The 22,242-nt window shown below is 39.0% G+C and overlaps 1 protein-coding gene across 4 annotated transcripts in view; it reads right to left on the bottom strand.

The window, feature by feature from the left end:
* Positions 1 to 16,512: 16,512 nt before the first annotated feature.
* Positions 16,513 to 22,242, bottom strand: part of PCDH10 (protocadherin 10) — a 41,233-nt gene continuing 35,503 nt past the window's right edge. The window contains exon 4 of one of the 4 annotated variants that reach the window (XM_045019802.1): positions 16,513 to 17,768. In XM_045019802.1, the coding sequence (XP_044875737.1) occupies positions 17,749 to 17,768 (20 nt within the window). In that variant the 3' untranslated portion in view covers positions 16,513 to 17,748. Of the gene's footprint in view, positions 17,794 to 22,242 lie in introns of all 4 variants that reach the window. The other 3 variants (XM_045019801.1, XM_045019803.1, XM_045019800.1) reach the window with 3 other exon arrangements.

Genomic DNA, 22,242 nt, shown 5'->3' with positions numbered 1-22,242 from the left:
ATGACAGGGTCTCTGAGGTGCTACAGAAATACAAATCTAGATAAATAATAAGCTAGTGTCTAAAACCAATTGAGAGTGAGATGCGTATTCTGTCCAATTACATTACGATGGTGTTACCCACCCCAAAAATTCCTCATACACATGCAATATGTGGCACTGTATTTTTATTATTATATTCTGGAACTTTCTGTTCCAGTGACTTTATGTATTTTTATGTATGGGTTGAAAAGCATAGATGCAATTTAAAGTAAATAGTAAAACTAAAGAGAGATTAAAAATCCAGAGGACAATTCAACTTTGAACCACACGCGTTTTAAATATAATATAGCCACTGATACTACAGATCCTATAGCTCAAAATTTCACTTAGGTTGATGGGCTGTCTGAGTATAGGGTATATGTAGGATCAAGTATAGTGTCATGGTGAATGGTTAAAAAATATTAATGACAAAGAGTGCAAGTCATCTGATGAAAAGTTACTGAGCTGGGAAAAGAACAAAGAAAAAAACCTCTAGCGCCTTAAGAATGATGTAAACAGATTTGCTGACAAGTTTGTTAGATATGTAGAAGGAGAGAAGTCATTTCTAGTGGCATTACAAAATTTAATGAATAGATGAAAGCATTTTGTTGATGATGTGTTTATTAAAGATTGTGAATTCTAGGGGAAGTGATCTAACAAAGGAAGAACAATGCTGTGCACAGCTTATGAACAAAAGGGAAAGAGCTCTCTTGAAGAGTAACAGGCAGTCAAGGAAAGATGTTTTCCAGTGAAGTGCTGACAGATGCAGCAGGTGGGCTTGAGTAAGTTGGAAGGTATCCACCATACAAACAAGGGTGTGACAACACTGCCTCCTGAGTAAATTTCCATCTGGAAATAAGCACTCTGTTTAGACTCAAAAAACAAACTGTTAGAAGGGAAAAAAGCTAAAACCTCCAGTAGATATTTGCAAACTGATCCTATGTTTGTTGACCAAGGAAAAGCAGGAGAATGGGAGTTGTGTGTTACGATGATGGCAGAAGTCAGGTCAGACTTTTACATGTTAAAAAAAAATCTGCTTTTCAGACACACGAAGTAGCTATGGCTCCCATTGACTTGGATGGCAGCTCTGGGCATGAACATTTGTAGACATTATGAAGTGCTTTCAAGTAAAACATAGCTCAAAAAGATATTTAGAAGGGTGTCCGAAGCTATCCAGCCCATGTTTCTTGGATCCAGGTTGCAAATGAGCTTTTCACAGGTAAATATGGGAGAGGAGAGCCCTTCTTCATTCTGCTCTAGGATTAATCTTAATTACCTCAGACATTGCTCACTCTGTGGCCACAATTCACCCTCAAAGGAAGCAGCCCCAAAATGGGCTGAGTGCACAGGGTGGGGGTCCAGAATGCACAATCTCATAGGAAACACTCTGCAGCCTGCTGTCATCTGTGAGTCTGTACCCTGTAAAAACTGTACATGGCCTAGCCTCCTGAACTAGCATGAATCCAGCTAGCCCAGGTAGCAGTGCCATTGAAGAAAGCCCAGTGTAGGCCAAGCCAAGTGTGTACTCAGGATCCATGCTAGGCTTGCACTAGCCATGCTGAAGCTTGCACTTTGCTTTCTTTACTGCTATCATTACCTGCACTAGCTTCACTAGATTCAACAGAGTGGCTAGTCTATGTATAGCTTGTTCTGGGTAGATATGCCCTGAGACTCTATCCCCAGTGTGAGCCAGTACAATGAAGGCACAGTTTGATTATAATATTTGTAAAATAGACACCATGACCTTAATCAAACAACATTGATACTAACATATGACACATACAAAGCATCTTTCACCCAGAGAGCTCACTCTTTTTTCTGTTGATACACAGGCAGTGCTTGTACAGACTCTAAAACAGGTGCTTTTACAGCTGGGCATGGAATAGTAACCCAGGATCTCCTCCCCTAGCACTCTCTATTAACAGTGGTCTATCTGTCCTCATGGCTCAGTCATCTGGCCAGGTCATGTTTTAGTCCCATCCCTTACGGTTAACAAAGTCCAAGCACCACCATGACCTCACAGCAGGTCTTCACCTCCAACTCCGGCCCCTGTAATCCTTTTGAAAGTCCTTATCTCTTTATATCAGGTGCTTCACACCATCTTTCCCAGTGGTTGGCAGGGAAACCCAGGCCTACCCTTTTGTGACATTATCGGGATCACCTAGAGCTGAAAGGAGTTTGTCAACACCTTCCCTGTAACCATGGCTACCTCTGTGCTATGCAGCTTTGGCTCATAGACCTGACACCAGCAGCCTTCTCATAACACAATGGCATTGGTCTGGCTTCCAGTAGCCCAGTTACTCCTTGCAACATGACACCAACAGCCCTTCCAGTCTCGAGTCTCCTCCAGACAGTCTCTGCCACAGTTTCTAGTCCAGAGGTCCCCAAACTGTGGGGTGCACACCCTAGCAGGGCACAGATGAATGTTTGGGGAGGGCATGGTGCCCTGCTCCACTCCCACCTTTGCTGCAGCTTCGCTCGCAACTGCAGCCCTGGCCGACCCCCAGCTGCATCTCAGTTCCCAGTCTCGGCTCGTTCCCAGCCCCAGCCCCACCCCCAGCTGTGGCCCCAGCCTTGACTCCCTTACCCCTGTCCTAGTGTCCCCTCCCCCTTCAGGAGCCAGATCCTCACTCCCAGCCCTGGCTCCAGATGTGGGTGGGGCGGGGTGAGGCATCGACAGGAGTAAGGGGGGGACGCAACCCTGAAAAGTTTGGGGACCGCTGGTCTAGTCCCTCTCATTAGATCCTCAGAGAAGTTAAATTTGCTGCCTCCAGAGAAGCAGAGCACACACCAGCCTGGTAGTTAAACTGAAGGGTAAAATTCTCAGCTAAATATACAGCACTGAGATGGTTTTGTAACAAAACAAAAATAAGTTTAATTAAAGAACAGATATTTAATTGATAATAAATAATAGAGGCAGGTCTGGTTAAAAAGAAAACAAAGCATGCTTTCTAGTGATTTAAAACTTAATTTCATCAAATCTCAGTCTTGGCCTATGCAATGTAGTAACAGTGTTGATATTCATCTTTGCAGGCTTCTCACCTTATATTCAGCTACCAGCTATTATTGACTCCTGGGCCAAGAGGATCTACTTTTCATGAACTCAAAAGGTGTCCCCTAGGTGACAGATTCTTTCAGCAATTCCTTATATCCTCAAAATTTATCTTTTGTTCTCAAAGTCAGGAAGACCTTTTGGGCTTAGTTTTCTGTGTGTACCAGGGAATTGTAATTTTGCAATGCAAATAATCTTTGTGTGATTCCAAATGCAAGTGAATGATCATTGTTCTTGGTCACATCTGACTTGATTTGTGATTGACCTCAAGAGGTGTTGGCCATTCTCTTTGGGCTGGAGACAAATCTTCCTTGCTTCCTTGGTCTCTTCACAGATTCCAAAACACTCTCAGAGAGTGTCCATAGTTTCACATAAATTTCATAGTGATATTAATGACCAGCATCTTGTTTAGTTTTCAAATGATATATTACAATATGCTTTTTAAATAAACATCATGACAACAGTGGGCCTGGTGCATTGAGCAGGTCAAGTTTCATTGTTACATAGCAGGGATCCCCTTCCCATCTGGCTTTGGGGCACTTTTAGGGTCACACCTCTACAATGGATTCCAGTCCAGGGACCGCCTAGCCAGCAGAGAAAGTCCACTCCATCAGTCTCTTTGCCACTGCCTTGCTGGACTTTTGTCTAAACATAGTCTGCCAGCAGGCATCTCCCACAGCTTCTATAAATTCACCTTTCTTTCAGGACAAGGACTCACAGGGCTCTTCCCTGGAATACCTAAATCTAGGGCTTGTCTACACATACAGTGCTGCAGTGGCACCGCTGCAGAGCATCTGGTGAAGAGGCTCTATGCCAACAGGAGATAGCTCCCCCGCCACCACAATAAAACCACCTCTGAGCTGTGGTAGCTATGTCAACGAGAGAAGCTCTTCCACTGACATAGTGCTGTCCATACTGCTGATTATGTCAGTGTAACTTATGTCACTCGGGGCGGGGAGGGGCAGTTTATTCACACCCTGAGCAACATAAATTATGCCAACATAAGGTGTAGTGTAGACATAGCCCAAAACTACCATTTTAAGCCACCTCCTGCCATTCTTAGGCTTGACCCTTCATCCCTCCCCTGCCCTGTTTCTCAATTTAACACCTCCCAAGGTTCCCTCCCTGGAAATTCAGATCCTGAGCTTTTATCAGGGCCCATCACCAGATCTTGCTCCACCTGCAGTAGCTATTCTATGTGTCTCGTAGTCTCCTGTCACACTTCCCTATTATAGAGAGGCTCCCAGGACCAAATCTCCCCCTGGGCTTTCTCCTGGATTCTCCCAGTCTCACCACAATCTAGCCTCGGAAAGTGACTACAGCATTTCTCTCTGCAGAACCTTCTACTCTTGTACTTTCCTTCTTTATAGTCCACACCCAGCCCCTCCCCAGCTGGGTTTCATCTTTAATTAAACCTGCTCCACCCTTCAGGTAGCATAATTGGGCATTCAGACCAACATTAACCCTTTCATTGCCTGTATGGTTTATATACCCCATAACATAGCAGTTAATATTGTTTGTACTTTGTATTTGTGACCATTCTTTTAGAGTATATTGAAACATTTGCTCATCATTTCTTTCTTCAGGATAGCACACCTTTTGTCATCTCTGTTTTCTTTTTCTTCCTTGAGTAATCATGCCGTTATTTTTAGATACATAGTTTGGCACTGATCTCAGATATGAACAAAGAGTGCATAACACAGCTTAAGAGTGGGGATGCAAAGTGTCCTTTATGATATTTTGATCCTTGGATAGCTGGGTGGAAATCTGAATCCCTAGTGTAACTGAGAGAAGTCTGATGATTACTCCAAGTTATGACAGCTGCCAACAGCCTCAAGAGACCAACATGTCAGCCAGGTATCAGTAGGGCATAGGGATGCTCCAGCCATGCACCTTTTCCCTTGGTCACAACTGCTATGATGTCAGCAGGGAGAATGAGTGATGTAAGAGCCAGTAAACTGGCTTCAGGAGATGAGAAGATCCATTTACCTTGAGATGTTACTCCTGTGGTCAGTTATGCCAGCTGAAGGGCTCAAGACCATCAGAAGATTTGGTCTTTTTGATAAGATCTTCAAATGCTCTCTTGCCTTTGTATGCCAAGTTAAACAGCCTTAAAAACCCTAGATCTACCCAGGGGAGGACTCCCCTAAACACAATATCAGAGGAGACAGCCATAAGGCTATTATTCAAAACCCCCTTGACAAAGTGTTGGTGCAGAGGGCATGCAAGGGTTAGGCTGGAGGTACGAGACTTTTAAACAGCCAGTATTGCAGCCTGTAGGGCAACTCAGGGAAACTGCTGTAATGTAGACAGACCCCCAGGGTCTCTAAGTCATGCCAGGAGCCATGGCATAGATCAAGATCAGGAGGGTCCAAAGGTGGCTTAAAGTCACTTCTCACCTGGGCTGTGAGTTCTGTGTGCTGCTTCCAAGGGTAACTTGGGTGGACACTCCGAGCTCAGGAGTTCTAGCTCAGGTAGACATACATGTGCTAGCTCTACTATTTAAGCTAGCACCTAAACATAGTCATGTGGCCACAGTAGCTGCAGATAGCTGTCAGGGGTCAGGTAGGATTGTACTTGGGTGACTAGCTATTTACATATAAAGTGAAAATATGTAATTATAAAACCCTCTTTAAAAACTAAACACCCACTTCTTCCATCTTGCCTCTCTAGAGTTAATTTTTACCATTAAAAATAGCTTTAATGGAAGCATTAAGAGATTCATACTGTACCATAACTGTATAATTATGTGCTTGTATTGCTTTGATTTTAGTCTTTTCTGTAGTATTATCCAGTGGAATCTGTGGACCTTGAGTACAATGGGTACAGAAAATTCACTGATGTCAATTACATTGGGCTTACTGCTGCTTTGCATTGCCAAGTGGTGCAAAAGAGCCAGAGGGCACTGGGGAACCTGTCTCTCAGTTTGATACTAGCATTCTGTATGTCTCCTCACACCATTCTCTCTCCACTTCCCTATGGTTTGTTATTTCCTGAGACAGAGAAGCAAAGGATAGGCTGGATCTCCCAAAATAACAATTGGTAAAGAAATCCCATTGATGTCAAATGCATAGCTGGGAGAGAGGGTGAAATTTATCAGATAGATTTTCTGAATATTCTGGCATTATGGACTTTCCTGCACCAACCAACATTAATACCTGTAAATCTTTTCCCAGTGATCTATTCTATTCTAGATAGGTTTCTATTACCAGACTCACCATAATATCTGAGCACCTTCCAGTGGTGCATTAAGCACTGCGACTAAAAGCTGTTACATGTAGATTGTTCTCTCAAACTCTTCAGAGGGTTCATCAAGGACAACAGATCAGTAAGAAGTATCCTTTCTGGTTGATATTCAGAATATAGATAAGCCAGGCACAAAACTGGTTTATGAGTCCTGAGTAGCACTATCCCAATTGGGGAATCCGTACTGTTCAGGTCCATATTATTTCCTGCACATTGCTCAGCCTGATTATCCTGTTTAACAGGACACTGAGTTACCTGGCAGAGTTCTATGACAACTCTTTCTACTGTAGATGCCCCACGCCAAATTGGTTCCTCATGGACCAGTAGCAATCTTGAGTGGCAGGTTCCATATTGCAATTGTCATGTGCTTCTAAAGAGATGCTTTATATTATTCTTCCGGATAGGGATAAGATTAGTACACAGATCCAGGAATATAGCCAGTAGAAAGCATGATGGGAGTTTGATCTGTAGTAGGGCAGTCACCATATCGAGCGGCTCCCCTGCAGCAGGCCATGTTATGGCCAGTGCATCTGTCCCCCTTTTCCCTTCATTTGCCCATAATAAAAAAAAGAACACAGTCTCTCACAGTGTCCATTCAAAATACCACCTTTGGGCATAATTTATTTATATACGTGTGAAATTGTCACAAGGATTCTTCAGGTTAAACCCTGCTTCCCCAAATTCTAAAGTACAATAGGATCACTGCATTTTCCCATGCCCACTCCAGGGTCATCATTTCCAGTTCATCCACCTGAGAGTCCACCTCCACTCAGTTCTCAGTCTCTTTGCCTGTGTTCCAGGGCCCCACCCTCTAGGCCATCCACCTGAGAGTTCCTAGAATTGCTTTTATCCCATAAACTCTTCTCCAGTAGCCTCAAGTCAGGTCAGTCACAAATGTTCTACTCACTCTCCCTGCATGCGGGTCCTATCCCTGCACCTGGGATCCACCCTGCAGCATCAAGCCTCTTGTTTCAGACTCAGTTTCTCCTAACCAGGTTGATTCTTACCCTTGTTCCTATACAACCCTTCATGTAATTCAGCTGGGATTTCCCAGCTGTGGCCAGTCCTCACCAACAACTTTCTTCACATTTTGTTCTTCCCAGTAGCTCTTGGGTCCAGATATTCTCAGCCATTCCTGTCTCTCTCGGGCAACTCTCACATGCCCCTCTCTTATCTCTCTTTTCATATGGTCCAGATACCTTCTCTTAGACACAGCTGGAGGCAGATAAGTCACAAGTGCACTGGACCCTACCTCTTAAAGGAGACAGTCACCTTGTGACAGATCCCTGCTCCCAGAATTCCTTTAAATCCTAGTGGACCATGAACATTTCCCATAAGGCATTGAACCTGCTAACGGTGGAGAGGCCCATGGGATATCTAACTACAATGAAAGTATCATGAACTATGCTTATATAGATGGAGCATGCTGCTGTATGAACATAAGCATTGCAACATGCACTGGTGCACAACAACCTGGAAGAGCTCTACTGAAATAGTTGTATTGATCTAAGTAAACCAAAATAACTTATACTGGGGCAACTTCTATGTATAGACAAGTTCTCACTTGTGACACATCTAAAAATAGATTGTATTCTTTTGGGGGCAAGGACCATAACTCTATTTGTTCGGTAAAGTGCTAGCACAAGTCTGAATTATATATATTGTATTCTATATGAAAACTTATTTAAAATAATGTTAATGAATCATTAGCCAGGTTCCTTGAATATTAACCTGACCCTGAATAAATAATATATGATGTAATATGTTAATATTTTATTGTATCTTTACCTTAATAAAAAGTAAAGTTAGGAAACACCAGAATTAAGTTTCTCTGTGACTAAATTATTTCCTCTTGTGTATATGCATTAGGGTACAATCTTTGATTACATGATCACATACACTTTTTTCCACAAGAACCATGCCTCATTCAATTCACAAGATGGATTGTACTCTAGGAGTGAGATAGAAGCTCAACTTTTTATTTTTATCCTCATCATTTGTTGTGAGCCTTCATTAATGTACCCCTTCAAAAAGGTTCAATGGATATGGAATATATTATTTCTTTATAGCCTCTTTGGTGATGCTCATGGGCTCCTCTGGCTGTCTTAAAAGCATTCATGAGGCAAGAAAGTATCATTATCCCTATTTTACAGAGAAGGAATCGAGGCACAGAAAGACTAGGGCCAACATTTTCAAAACTGTCCATTAATTTTGGCTGCCCAAATAATCTGGCATTCAATTTGACACAGCTAGCGCATCATTTTTCCAAGTTTCTGAGCTTCTGAGAATCTCATTGGCTTCAAGTGGAATTATGAGTGATTAGCACATCTGAAAATCAGCCATTACGTGTCTCAAAATGGACAGACAGAAAATGAGGAAGATGCAATTAGTTCCAGTGGTCATCTATGAACATTTTGGTTTTAGTTACTTGCCCATCATCACAGAGGTTTGTAGCTCAATGAGAAATAGACATCAGTTTTCTGGGTCCCAGTCCCACATTTTATCCACAAGACATGTCTTCTTCCTACATAATTTTCAAATTCTGCAGCAAATGAGGCAAGGATCATATTGACTCAGTCACTACACAAACCTAATCCATTCCCTGAGCACTAGCCATGCTGTACATTGAATGAGATGGGAGTCCTGAGTACTCAGTTTTGCATCCTTAACATTATATAACACAGAATGTTTTATTTGTATGAGTTGGGAATGACAAGAGGGGAGGCTGTTATGCAATTTCTTTGGGGTTTTTGGGGATGAAAAAATGAAAAAGAAAATAAAGAGTTTCTATCATACGCATCTGTAATAATGTCCACATAAACCATCATTTGGGTTTGAATCTAAGGTCTTCAGATTTATAACAGAGACTTTTGTGACTTAAGATAAAAGTGTTAACTCTGTTATCCTCTGTTGACAAGCTCTAGAGGGAGATGCATATCATAGTGAACCAGTAAATTACATATGAGCTTTATGGACTGCATAGCCAAGCATGTAGAGTTGGAAGCTTAAATGCGGGCGGTACTGTTGCTATACGGATGAGACCACATTAGAGATTGTGGCTCTATTCCCAGCTCTGTTAGAAATTGCATTGTGCAACCTGTTTGCAGACCTGAAGAAGTGCTCTGCATAAGCTCAAAAGGTCTTTTTCACCAACAGAAGTTGGTCCAATAAAATAATTATCCCACCCACTTTGTCTCTCTAACAACTGCAACCTCAGTAATTACTGCAACCTCAGTAGTTCCTTCAGTAAAATGAGGAGACTAGTACTTGTATCTCTCTTAAACCAGGAATCTGAGGCCTTGCTTAATAATAAATTATGTGAAGTACATAGAATACCTGTTAGTAGAGAAGGTGAGTCTAAAATACATGGGTTTCCTGGCTTCTACACACGTGCACCTTCTCCTAGGCTAAAGGTTACTCTGATGGATTAAAACAGGAGGACTGTTTCATCTGAAGGTTCAAGTCTGTATGTTACTTCAGAACAATACAGGAGGTTCAATGTGGCATGGGAGCATTCTCTATGCTGTTGGGACTTTCATTCACAACATTAAGGATTAAATATCTAACAAATTCTACTGTGCATATGCAAATGGTCATTTTGCTTGGCTTATTACTGCCAAATCAGGACTGATTTTTCACAGTCAGATTTTTCACTTCTCTGACCTCAAGAGTCCCTGGGTCAATTTCAAGTCCCTGCTCCTAGCCACTTGCGTGCTAGAGGTAGTCCAAAATGATCAAATCTTTTTTTAAAAAGATTGGCAAATATCTAGAAGCCCTGAAATCCTCAGATATTCTCTTTATATCAGCAGAAATCCACATCCATGGATGCGGATAGCTGTGGATCATTTTTGTGCATCACGGACTGGATGCGATACAAATTTTGTATCCATATAAGACTCTACAAATATCCTATTTTTCACTAGCATTATTCTTGGAAACAGTGGAACTTTTTGGCAAAAACTTTGAAAAAAATTAAACCTGAGGCTGAAACAAGCATGGAAAAATTTTGCCCAAGTGTTTGCTAAACTTTAAAGTTATAAGTGACTGAAAAGCATTAGGCATCCTTTATGTAAGCCTTGCACTTGGTCCACCTATAATTATATTAGTAGTATTAACTGAGTACAAATTTAAACTGACTGGTCAATTTTTAACAATCCACATTGAGAGAAAAGCAAACGGTAACCAAAAGTAATCTAGGTTGTTAACATTTTTCCAAATCTAAGTCATAGTAATAAGGGCATTTGTTTGTAAATAATGATTTACTGCCCCTTTAAAGTCAGCATTATTTGTTTTATTAACAGTATATACCTCAAATGGAATGAGACTGGTATTGGGTTTTTTTTCAGATGAATCTTTCTGCTCTAGGGTCTGATGGAGGTTTATGGTATCACTATAAGGTATGTTCTATTTTCTCCTTAGAGTGTATTAAGTAACTTCCCTCTCAGTCTTTCTCTCTCCCCCTCTTGACAACGTAAATATAAATCAAATTGAAAATTCTCAAAAAGCTGAATGATTGTGAGTTCCAAGGGTAACATTGACCATCATCTTCAGGGTGTATAATGTTCACTTACATTCTTCATTTTTTCCCAGCTACACTAAGGCACAAAAAACATATTGCTGTCACAGTTAGCTCTTTCTCTCTCACAATATTTATGATGATGAATAACAGACTATTATTATGTACCAATTCATGGCATATGTGAGACTAGTAAAACTAGAGTTATTACCAAGAGAAAAAAAGATCAAACACTTCTATAAAATTCTTTGTCCTGTGTAGATTTTACTCTCAATTACACTGATATACATCTGGAGTTAACTCCACTGATGTCAATGGAGTTACTATGGATATAATTGGAAGCAGAATTTAGCCTACAAACTGTATCAGAGCCAGGAGGCTTTTATTTTTTTTTTACACTGAGATATAAATGCAAAATTAGAACATCTCCAAACATGTAGAGATGGAGTGTGTGTGGGGAGGGAGACACATATTACAGCTGTGTTTTTAACAGAAAGGTTTTGAGATCACCCTCCCCCCAGAAATAAAAGGTAGTAACATTTCACCCTGGAACCTTGGGGTGGAATAAATTACACCACCTAGATTGAGAACCTATAAGCACAAAGATTTGGTAGTGTCCAGTACAGTTAAGGCTGAAGAGCAGTTTCTATAATAATTGTCTGTAAACTTTCCAAATTCACCTTTTGGGCTGATATTTCCTATTCTTGCTTTCTGCCTACAGATTTATATTTATTTTTCCCCAGATAGCATGAGCATAACTCTTTGGCCAGCTTTGAGTTCTTTTGTGAGTGGAATCAATACACCTTTTTCATTTAAAAAACAAACAAACCCATAAAATAATGGGTTTTTTAGACACAGTTACACTCTGAAATTTGAAGCTTTGAGCACAGATATAGTCCTCTCTGCCTTTGCTTGATTTGAGATAAAATCTCTGGAATTAAAATATGGCCGTGTGAAGACTTCACACTGATCAGGTGCAATAGAAGATTTCATTAAGTTTATACATGTTCACACAGCTATAAACACTGCATACATATGTTAAATACACGGTGAATTGGATTTTCCTTTATTGTCTTCAGATAATTTAAAGGCTCCTCTGGAGAAGCTTGTGAGCTGCACATGCTAAAAAGCTGTGTGGAGAAAAACAAATTAAACTTTCTCCTATTTAGTCAGTGGGATTTTGGATAGGCTTCATTGGAAACAGGCTTGGTCTCTGAATGCACAAAGCAAATGTTAATAAAATGTTAAGGTTGCAAGATCAAGCACTTGAGTCAGGAAATTCAAAAAGTTAAGGTTGGTCTGGCTACCTTCACTCTGCCATGTTTTCAATGTAACCTTTTGTTAGTAATGTGTATTATTACCCTTTGTTATTAATGTAATTCAAAGAGCAGTTACTAAAAATAGACGGATGTACAACAAAATTGAGTTAAATCTCACCAGAGCAACCTTTGTTTTCAGCTTTTCCTGACTTTTGTGCACTTGAGTTCAGAGATGTATTGTTTAATTAGCACATGGTTTTATTACATTTGTGCATATTGCAGATTTGCATTTTGTGTGTGTGTGTGTGTGTTTTTCTTCATCTCATTGATTTGCAGCAAGAACAGTAAATAATGTGTTACCTAAATTCAGTGTTGATGCTTTCTGGGTAACTAACTTAACTACATCCAGTGGATACTTTCATCAGTTCAGACACACAGAACAAGAACACTGCCTCTGTAGCTTCATCACAGTCTGTTTCATCTTCACTCAGTAAAATTTCCAGCATTTAGGTTTCTAACATTTCAGGCAGGATGCTTCCTAGATGAGGCATTTGCTTCCTGGAGAATTACACCCACATAGCTTTCATTCTTTCTAACATTTCAACCAACATACAATATCATGAACTTTATTAACAAATTCAAATTCAAAAAACAATTTCAGTTCAAGAAAGCTGTCCAAGTTGTTTTTGCCCATTTCTTACATATGAGGATATCTACAAAGACACAGATTTTCAACAATGGATTTTAAATGTGTGTGTATTTGTATGTGTATCTATTTTATACCAAAACAGATTAGCAGATTAGTGAGAAAATAAAATGGAAGAGCTTTTAAAGAAGCTTTTGGGCTCTGATTGTGGGGATCAGTGGAACAGATTAAACTCAGTTTCAGAATTTTCCATAGTGGTAATAGCATAATGAAGTCTTATTGGCCTGCTGCACTGTACTTCAAATAGATTAAACAACTTTCCCATATTTATAGACATCTGGTGCCAATGTGTTGCAGTAAAACTGAAATGACTAAATTTACATCGAAGTTGCTCATTTTGAATTAGGATTTAAAGATTTTTATACAAAACTTTTTCTGGAAATAAACTGGAGACCCAAACATAGAACAATGGGAGAGTATGCCTAGCCCTTTTAAAAAAAAAAAAAATAAAAGCCATATAAATACATAACAGCTTTGCAATACTACCAGGAAAATACACCATTTCAGGAAGAATATATACTCATCTGCCCTTAACCATGACGGATTATAGTAATGGAAAAACATGTTTTTTCTTATCTATGGGCAAAATTTTGTATGTCTGGGGTGTGTGTGGGTGTGTGTGTGTGAGAGATAAAGAGAGAGTAACAACGAGGCTGAATTCCCACTTTACATGGAAAACTTAATCCAGTCTTCGTTATGGAGCCATTACCTCTATAGTAAGTAATCTCATTTTTTTTACATGTGCACATGTGTTTTATGTCAACATTTGTTGATAAGACGGTACACCTCTGAAAGAAACTCATTTGCAGCTTTTCAGATTTTAATTAAAATTATCTCCATATATTATGGATATTATTTATAAATTAGAAACCTCACAAATAGATCAAACTGTATTCATCTGTATGTAGGTCATTCAACATTCTTTTGTAACACTGGGTATATTCACCTTATTAACTTTCTAAATACTGGTCAAGTCAGCTGGTAATACATTATGTGAAATACTTAATTTTTCCTTAGAAAATATAATTTAATAAAAGCCTATGTTAAACTAGCTGTTTTTAAAAAAATAGCTAACGAGTTTATTACAATTTGAGATTCTGGCACAAAGTCAGTCTGGAAAGGCTTTGAAGAAACTGAATGGGCAAGCCACTAAGAAATTCTCTCATATGTATCTAAAATGAATTTAAAATAAATAAATATTATCCTCTCCTTATCCTTCATAGGATCTGATCTTGAAAGCCTTTTCTGCATGTAACTCCCATTGACTTCAGGGGCAGTTCTGCACAATGAGAGCTTGCAGTATTGGGCCCATAAATTGTAATATATATTATGGTATTAGACACCTAATTCAGAGCTAGATTGTTCCTAACCTCAATGTAGCCATGCAGGAAAGACAAGATATTTCAGTCCTTACACATCTATTTAGAGCTATATGTAGATCCACACCTTGGTGTTCAGATGAATGCAAGTACATATTCAAGCTTCCCCTGGGAGCAAGAGAGTGGGAACTGGGGGAAATGGGCAGAGACCTAGTGCTAAATTTTTAAATGTCTTTAGATTCCTAAAGATGCAGATAGGCGGCTAGTGATTAATTAGGCACCTAGGCACTTTTGAAAATTCCACAAGATGCCTATTTGCACCTATAGGTGCCTAAATATATTTTGAAATCAAGCCTATAGAACTGTACACTCCATGAAATAGCCAACACAACTGCCTGAATGCAAGGTGAGGAGTATGCTTCCCTTCCAGTGCAATGAAGGGCCATGGGAATGATTGTCTCTCTCAGGGGCAAAATGCGTCCCAGGTAGAGCTTGGTGAAATTTGTCATGCAAAACTTTATTTTGCCAAAAAACACAGATTTGGATTAGATGAAACCATTTGCAAATTCAAGTCAATTTTGGCAATTTTTTTCAATCAAAAAACATTTTAAAAAGTCAGAAATATGGATTTTTTTTCTTTCAGAAGGACAGTTTGTTTCAGAATTTCCTTCAATTTCATTTTTTTTTTTAAATTATTCATTTTAGGTCTATGGAAACAATTTGGTCAGCACAAAATGAATCTATTCTTTTACATTGTGGCTCACAGAAAATTTTGGAATATTCTCATTTCAGGTTGACCCAAAATATATTTAATTTTTTTTTCCAGACCTGCACCTGAACTGACTATTCAGTTATTTGGACAGCCCTACATGCAGAGCTCCTCTTGTGGCAATGCAGCTACATTCTGCTTTCTACTATCAGCTAAGTGCTACAAACACAATCGAGACCTAAATAGTGCTCAGTCTGACCATTGTTCTACATGTGGCTCTCCCACTGCACTCAATAGGATTATTTTGTGTGGACTGATAGCAGGATTAGTTACGGTAAAAAATGAAATGCATGTATGCAAGTACATATACAGTATGGAGTTCATGGAACAAGGCCAATCATGGAGATATATGAAATCATTTTGATATGGTTATTTTAAAAAATTGCATGCAAAGTGTGAATGAGGTTTAAGTAAATAAAAAGCACTTCAATAGTCTATTAAAAAAGAAAAATGTGATTTTTTTTCCTCCCAAGACTGAAAACAACCTTATTTTACAGTATATATCTCAGTTTAAAGAGAGGTTTAGAATTAAAGCAAAACCAGTTCCAGGAAGGGCAATCACTTTCTTGCCTGAAAAGCAGCAACAACAAATTGACAGACTTCTTCAAATGAAATATACTTCACACATTTCATTACTAAAATAGCCCATTCTTCATAAAACTAACAAGGCATGTAGGTGACTAAAGTCCCATTACCTAAAGCTAAAGAAACATCCTACTGCTGTGTTTGTTCAGATCAATAGCTATTTTCTGTGCTTTTTTGTGATTTTTATATATACATTTTAAAAAGGATCCCGAGAAGTTTTTGTAAGTTGTACAAATAAGCTAGAAATATGTGTTAAAAGTGTTTAACAAGCCTATTTTGTTAGACTTATGAAATAAACTGATGACATTAGGGCTCAATCCAGGTAGCTTTCTGTGCATGGAACTCTCACTGAAAGCAGTGAGAGTCTTGTGTGCATCAATAGTACGTCAGACTCCGTACAAATGATCTGCATGTCTCTATCTAATAGCAATTGCCATTGGGAAAAAAAGGAAAAACAAAAACAACTTCCACCACTTGGAGGTCAGATTCTGTCACTCTTACTCATGCTGTGATTTATACTCAGCACTGACAAGGCTTTCAGAATCTGGATCTAAGGGCCTGATCCAAAGTCACAGAAGTTAATGGGAATTCCATGTTCTATTGACGTCAATGGGCTGATAACCCAAAATTCTATAATTACGTTTCAGTATTTGACAGGCAATAACTAGGAAATATAGAAGGAACAGTACAGTAGAGAATGTAAAAAAGGAAACATCTTATTAGATTTTACACTTGTAAATGATACTTCAAGTCTGTGGACTTGAAAGTAAAGTTAAACTTTACTTTTCAAGGCTTTTCTTTTCAAACAAGTTTTTTATATATGTATGAACAAAAATCTGTGAGATAACATTTCAGTCTGTTGAATTATTAAAAAAGGTAAAAACAATATGGATAGGCTTGATCCTGCTCCCAATGAAATCATTGGTCAATCTCCTATTAATTCCAGTGAGAGTAGGGTCAGTCTGAGAATGTGCCATGTTCCTACTCCAAATCTCTTTAATGTAAAAAAAGAAGAAAAAAATAACGGCTCAGCCAACCCTATGACTTTGTGATTTGCCTTTTATCAAAAACCATTTCTAGCCAAGATGAAAAGATATATATATTTGCTTAGGTTTGCACAAAATTATGTCAAAGAAAGATGTGTGTGTCAGGAGTTTGGGAGGATTTCCTTAGAACAGTTATCTTCAGTTACATTACATCTTACATTTCAAAATGTACAGACACCCAGTGTTCTTTTTAACAACATATACAGGTGAGTTTATAGATCCTTTATAAAAGGTGTTGTGATACCAAATTAAAAACCATAGAAATAGAATCAAAATAATGGAGATTGATATATACTTTTGATAGTACATAGTCAGTGCTCATTCTGGTAAAACTGACAGCTGCATCTTTGGCATTGAAAATTCAGTACAACTTCTAAACAAAATGTTGTTTCTTACAGCTTTAAAAATAGCAAAAACAAACAACAACAACAACAACAAAGGAAAAACAGGACTGACCAAAATACCAAAATTGGGGAAATATTATTAAAGATTTATTTTTTTTTAGCAAGGATAACTTAGGGACCCTGAATTACCTTCGCACTTTAGTGTATGGTTTGGACTATATGAATCCATTTAAAAATCAACTAAATTGTACCACATTTTTCGGAAAATTATATATAATATAATATATATATATATATTTTATATTTATTTAGAAGCTTTGAAAGAGTACAGTAAACACTTTGCAACACGTGTATAAACTACAGAATGTCTTTGATATTTTGTGGGTCTGCAGATTAACAACATTTTTATGACCCACGGGTGAAAAGATTATGATCACAATCTCTCTTGTAAAGTTGGAATAGTTTGGGGAACACTTGATCACACAAAAATAATATAAAACAGTCAAGTTTAAAACAGTGATATTGCATTTATAATGCACGTTTCTTTTATCTGTATGATTGGCTTCTTGTGGTGAATATAAACATCTAAAGGGCTCAGTGACATTTTGGAGAGAGAAAGATATATAGTGCTGTAAACAGGCACACACTGATCAGAAAGGCAAGATCAGTTGCCTCTGAAGTTTCTACAGTTCCACACATTTCAACTCATTTCTCAGGCCTGCTGAGAGCAATTAGGTCCTATTGTTGGCCATGATGTCTCCAACAGCACACAAATCCTTCAGTTACATAGAACTGGATGGCCAAGATAATGAAGTTGAAAAGTTGATGCTTTTTGTTGGTCGACTTTTGTGCAAATCATGCTGCTTCAGGTAAGTCCTGTAGAATTGACTAGCATATCCTTTTCCGCGCTGCAGGAAAGAAAGAAAGACACTTCTGAGAAAAAAAAAATCAGTCTCCAACACTTCTTTGTTTTAGTATTTCTTAACGTGTAGAGAAACAATCAAAACTTGTGACAAACTGTCACTTGGAATTCCCATTGTAGCAAATAGTTTAATGATGAATCACTTTTCAGAGAACAGTCTTACTGTGGTTTGATATTCTGAAAACCAAACGTCGCATGCTGTTTTATTATCTGTCTAACATGACATGGCAAGTATTCCAATGTGCCTTTATACAATCGGTTTATGAATAAGGCAAAAAGTCACACTTGCAGGTTCACTATTATTGATATTTCCAAGTCTATTTTTTTCTAGTTCATCTTTTTATTTGAAACAAGACCTAGAATTTCCAAAAGAATCAGAAGCTGACTTTCCTTCCCTTTCAAAGAGAATCATTGTCCTCATCACCAACTGACCCTTTAGTCTGGTTTGACAGAGAGATGGAAAAAAATATGCATTAGTTCTACAATTTAAATCCAAACATTTACTGACATGCTGGAAATTGAACTAGTGTTACATGGGTGAAACAGGTCAATGCATTAGCAAACCAGTATCCTAATCTACCAGCTGTGGTAGCTATATTATCTCCAGACATTGGCTTTTTTAACTGTAATTAGGAGCAAAGTTAACAAATGACTTGTACTAGCATTCGGAAAAGAGATTGAGTCAGATTCTGATCTCAGTCACACTGATGCTGATAAGAAATGGAACTGGCTCACTAGATTGACGTCTTGATTTTTGTCTAAAAGATTTCATGTTAAATTCAAGTTTTAACCTAAACTTCAAATTGGCAAAGTCTGATGTAGAGGAATCAAAGATTAGTCCATTCATGGAAGTGAAGTGTTACAATTAAAGTAAAAGAAATCTTCCTAACTTTATAATGACTTCATATATGTAAATCACATAGACCAGGGGTCGGCAACTGGTGGCTCGCGGCTCACCAGGGTAAGCACCCTGCCGGGCCGGCCCGGTTTGTTTATCTGCCGCATCGGCAAGTTCGGCCGATCGCGGCTCCCACTGGCTGCGGTTCGCGGTCCCAGGCCAATGCGGGAGGCAGGAAGCCGCAGCCAGAACATCCCTCGGCTCGCGCCGCTTCCTGCCTCCCGCATTGGCCTGGGACCGCGAACCGCGGCCAGTGGGAGCCGCGATCGGCCGAACTTGCCGATGCGGCTGATAAACAAACCGGGCCGGCCCGCCAGGGTGCTTACCCTGGCGAGCCGCGAGCCACCGGTTGCCGACCCCTGACATAGACCTATCCTATGTCTCTTTTTTTTTTTTTAAAAGACACCGATTAGGTTCACCTAAAAAATACTGTAAATCAGTACAATATAATTCACAGTGAAGTTAGATTATTTATGGGGAAATCTATTAGCATATATATTATGTATTCATCTAATCTAGTCTGCCGACATAGACTATCATCTGGCACTCATGATTTACAAATATAAGAGATGAAGTCTATTCAGTATATCATCCTATCAGTTCAACACAGCAAACTACCAGATCTGTTATTAACATTAAAACTAAACCAAAATAAGAAATATGTTTGTTTTTTAGTGACTATGAATTGTAAAGATTTTTTCCACTGGCAAGATGCATCAAAACAGATAAACTAATGAGATATTTTTCTAATAAATATTCACCAACATTACTAGTGTATATTTGTTATAAAACTATCTATTTTTGTCTGTTCTGTTGCAGTTGAACAGTGTGTGTGTGTGGGGGGGGGAGGGAACTTTACAATTCATATTAACCACAACAAACAACAATAAAAAAATGAAATTTTTATTTGGCTTTAGTTTTGTAGGCCTGTGCTTTAGAATGTAAAGGTCCTGACTGTGTCTTCTGCTGTAATAGAATACTGTAATAATTTGTGAGTATATTGTATGATGTTGTACTCGATAGATAATTACTCTCACAGCAAAATGACTGACCAAGTAGTCTACAATTGGTTAATAACAGAGTAAAAGCATCCCAACTGGTTAATAACTTAGATTGGTGAATAATTAAATTGCATAGTATTTTAATATATGCTGCAAAGAGCCGCAGGAGACACATTAAAGAGCCACTTACAGCTCCTGATCCTCTGTCAGAGTATCATTGCGGTATCCAGAAAATTCAACAGAAGCTCATACCATGCACAAAACTGTCAGATTCTAAGTACTGGATTTCACATCCTTAAATAAATAAATAAATACCACATATATTTCCTTTAATCTTCAAAGCTCTTTATAAACACTCATATATGAATCTTCGCAATAGCCTGGTAAAATAGTTAAGCACAGTAGCCCCGATTGCCTGCCATTATTGAGAAAGCCATGGAAGGGGACAGATATGCAGGAAATCACAACTGGGATTCCTGTCATGCATTCCCTTGAGACAGTTTAATTTGAAGCCCTGGAATTTGCAGGGGATGAAGCCTCCCACCCTTACAAACTCACATCAGGGACAACTGCTGCTCTATTAAGGTCTATTGGCCTTTATTGCCTATCTGGCAATGTGAGTGCACTGGAATCAGGGCCATTGGAATCTAGATCTCTCAGAGCACACAGTATGACCTCTTTGTTTGCCTAGGCTTTCCTTAGAAGTGAATGAGTGCATTTTTGTAGTAGCTGGCTGGTGATGTCTTTGCCTTACCCTGTGTCAGTGTGTAAATTTTCTTATTTAATTACTATTTTTAATTTATGTGCTTACACCACAATTAGCCCATTTTATAACACTAAGTACATATCTGCAATGTCTGTGCCTTTTAAGTTCCTGATCCAAGTCTTTCCTGGTCCCAAAACCTAAGAGAACTCTTCCATGTGGAACACCGCCAGAAAGAGATTAACTGGATTCCAAGGGTGGTGATCAAACCTACCTCCTCTACATTGTTCTGCAAGGGTGCCTGGCTAGAAATTCATGTGCAGAGAAATTTGTCTGACCCTGAATTATCCTTGTTTACAGATGGGAAAACTGAGTCAGAGAGCTAAAACGGGAAGAAGGATGGTCTTGTGGTTAAAACAGAAGGCAGGAAGCCAAGAGATCTTGAGACTATTCCTGGCTCTGCTAAAGATTTTCTGTGTGGATGTGGGAAAAATCACCAAATCTCTTTGTGCCACTATTTCTCCTTACGTAAAATAGGAAAGCAATCTTATTCCCATCTCATAGAGGTACAACAAGGCCTAAATCACTATTCTTTATAATCCACTTTGAGATCCATAGGTAGAAAGCACTGTAGAACTGGAAATTATCAAAAGCAAGGTAAGAGCTGGTATAAAAACCTCAAGAATTCCTGGCTCCCAGTCTTTATCTCAGACAACACTTCTTTCTTCATCCCCATTTAACTGTTCTTGTACTCTGTTCTCATTAATGAACTCTGAAATATAGTGGAGTAGAAAGCTTTATATATACAGCCACTGGGAATGACAGTTTTTGGTTACAAATGTTGTAAATTAGTAAAGTTTAATAATGTTACTACCATACTTACATAAGTTCAACCCTTTAATAAGTGTCTTGAGGCAGAAGGAGAAGGAGGACTAAATAATCAGCACAAATAGAAAGCCATTTTAAAATATGTATTTTTCTTATTAGCATACTTGTGTGATGGGGTGCATAAAGATGGAGGTGGAGTTTAAAAGGAAGCCAGATAGCTCAGAAGAGGGCTGACAAGGCAGGAAGAAGGACCTGTCCTAGAAGCTACTGAGAAGGGATGCTGTGACAGTGCCTCTGAGAAAAGAAGATCCTACCTGCTGAGCCCAGGCAGACTAAAGGTGCAGTAAACACCTTTTCTTCAGTAACTTTTGCTACAGACTGCAAAGCTTGGACTATAGAATGAGGGGTTGGAAGTGGCCCAGGGAAGGTATCTGTAAGGCGTTCCTGGGTGCCTGCCCTTTGGTAACCCTCACAGGACCCTGGGCTGGAGCCTGTGCAGTGGGAGGGTCCAGGGGCCCCCTACCAGCCCTACTCTGTCTTAAAGAGGAGCTGACCCCCTAATCACTATGCGATGCTTCCATCATGCACCAACCATCACAACTTGCATGAAGGGTAGTTCAAATATTGTTACAGATCCATAATCTATGTTATTTTGGAGGTAGTTGTCCTTCTCCAAAGGGCAAGGGGTTTGAATGTTACTGTGAGAGTATATAATATAGAAAATTTATAATAGATTTAAATAAAAATTGGAAGCAGAGTACAGCAGCCTTACATTAACATTTATTCTTCCATTGATATGCATCCATACCTATCCCATTAATAGTTACATATAGAGACTGAGGAAAGAAGACACACAAAAGACAGGACTACTCTTCTGTTCAGAGAAGTGCACGGTTTGCAAATGTGGCAACTGGCAAGTCCCTGTTTGGGAGTTATTAGCGTAAGGAATGCTCCTTGTACCTTTCCCCCTCTTCATAACCGACCTAGAATCTAGCTATAATCCAGACCTAAGTGATTCCTTTGCAAGATG

Source organism: Mauremys mutica, chromosome 5, assembly GCF_020497125.1.
Source record: "Mauremys mutica isolate MM-2020 ecotype Southern chromosome 5, ASM2049712v1, whole genome shotgun sequence".
Taxonomy (NCBI): Eukaryota; Metazoa; Chordata; order Testudines; family Geoemydidae; genus Mauremys; species Mauremys mutica.
This window is presented reverse-complemented; position numbering and strand designations above follow the sequence as displayed.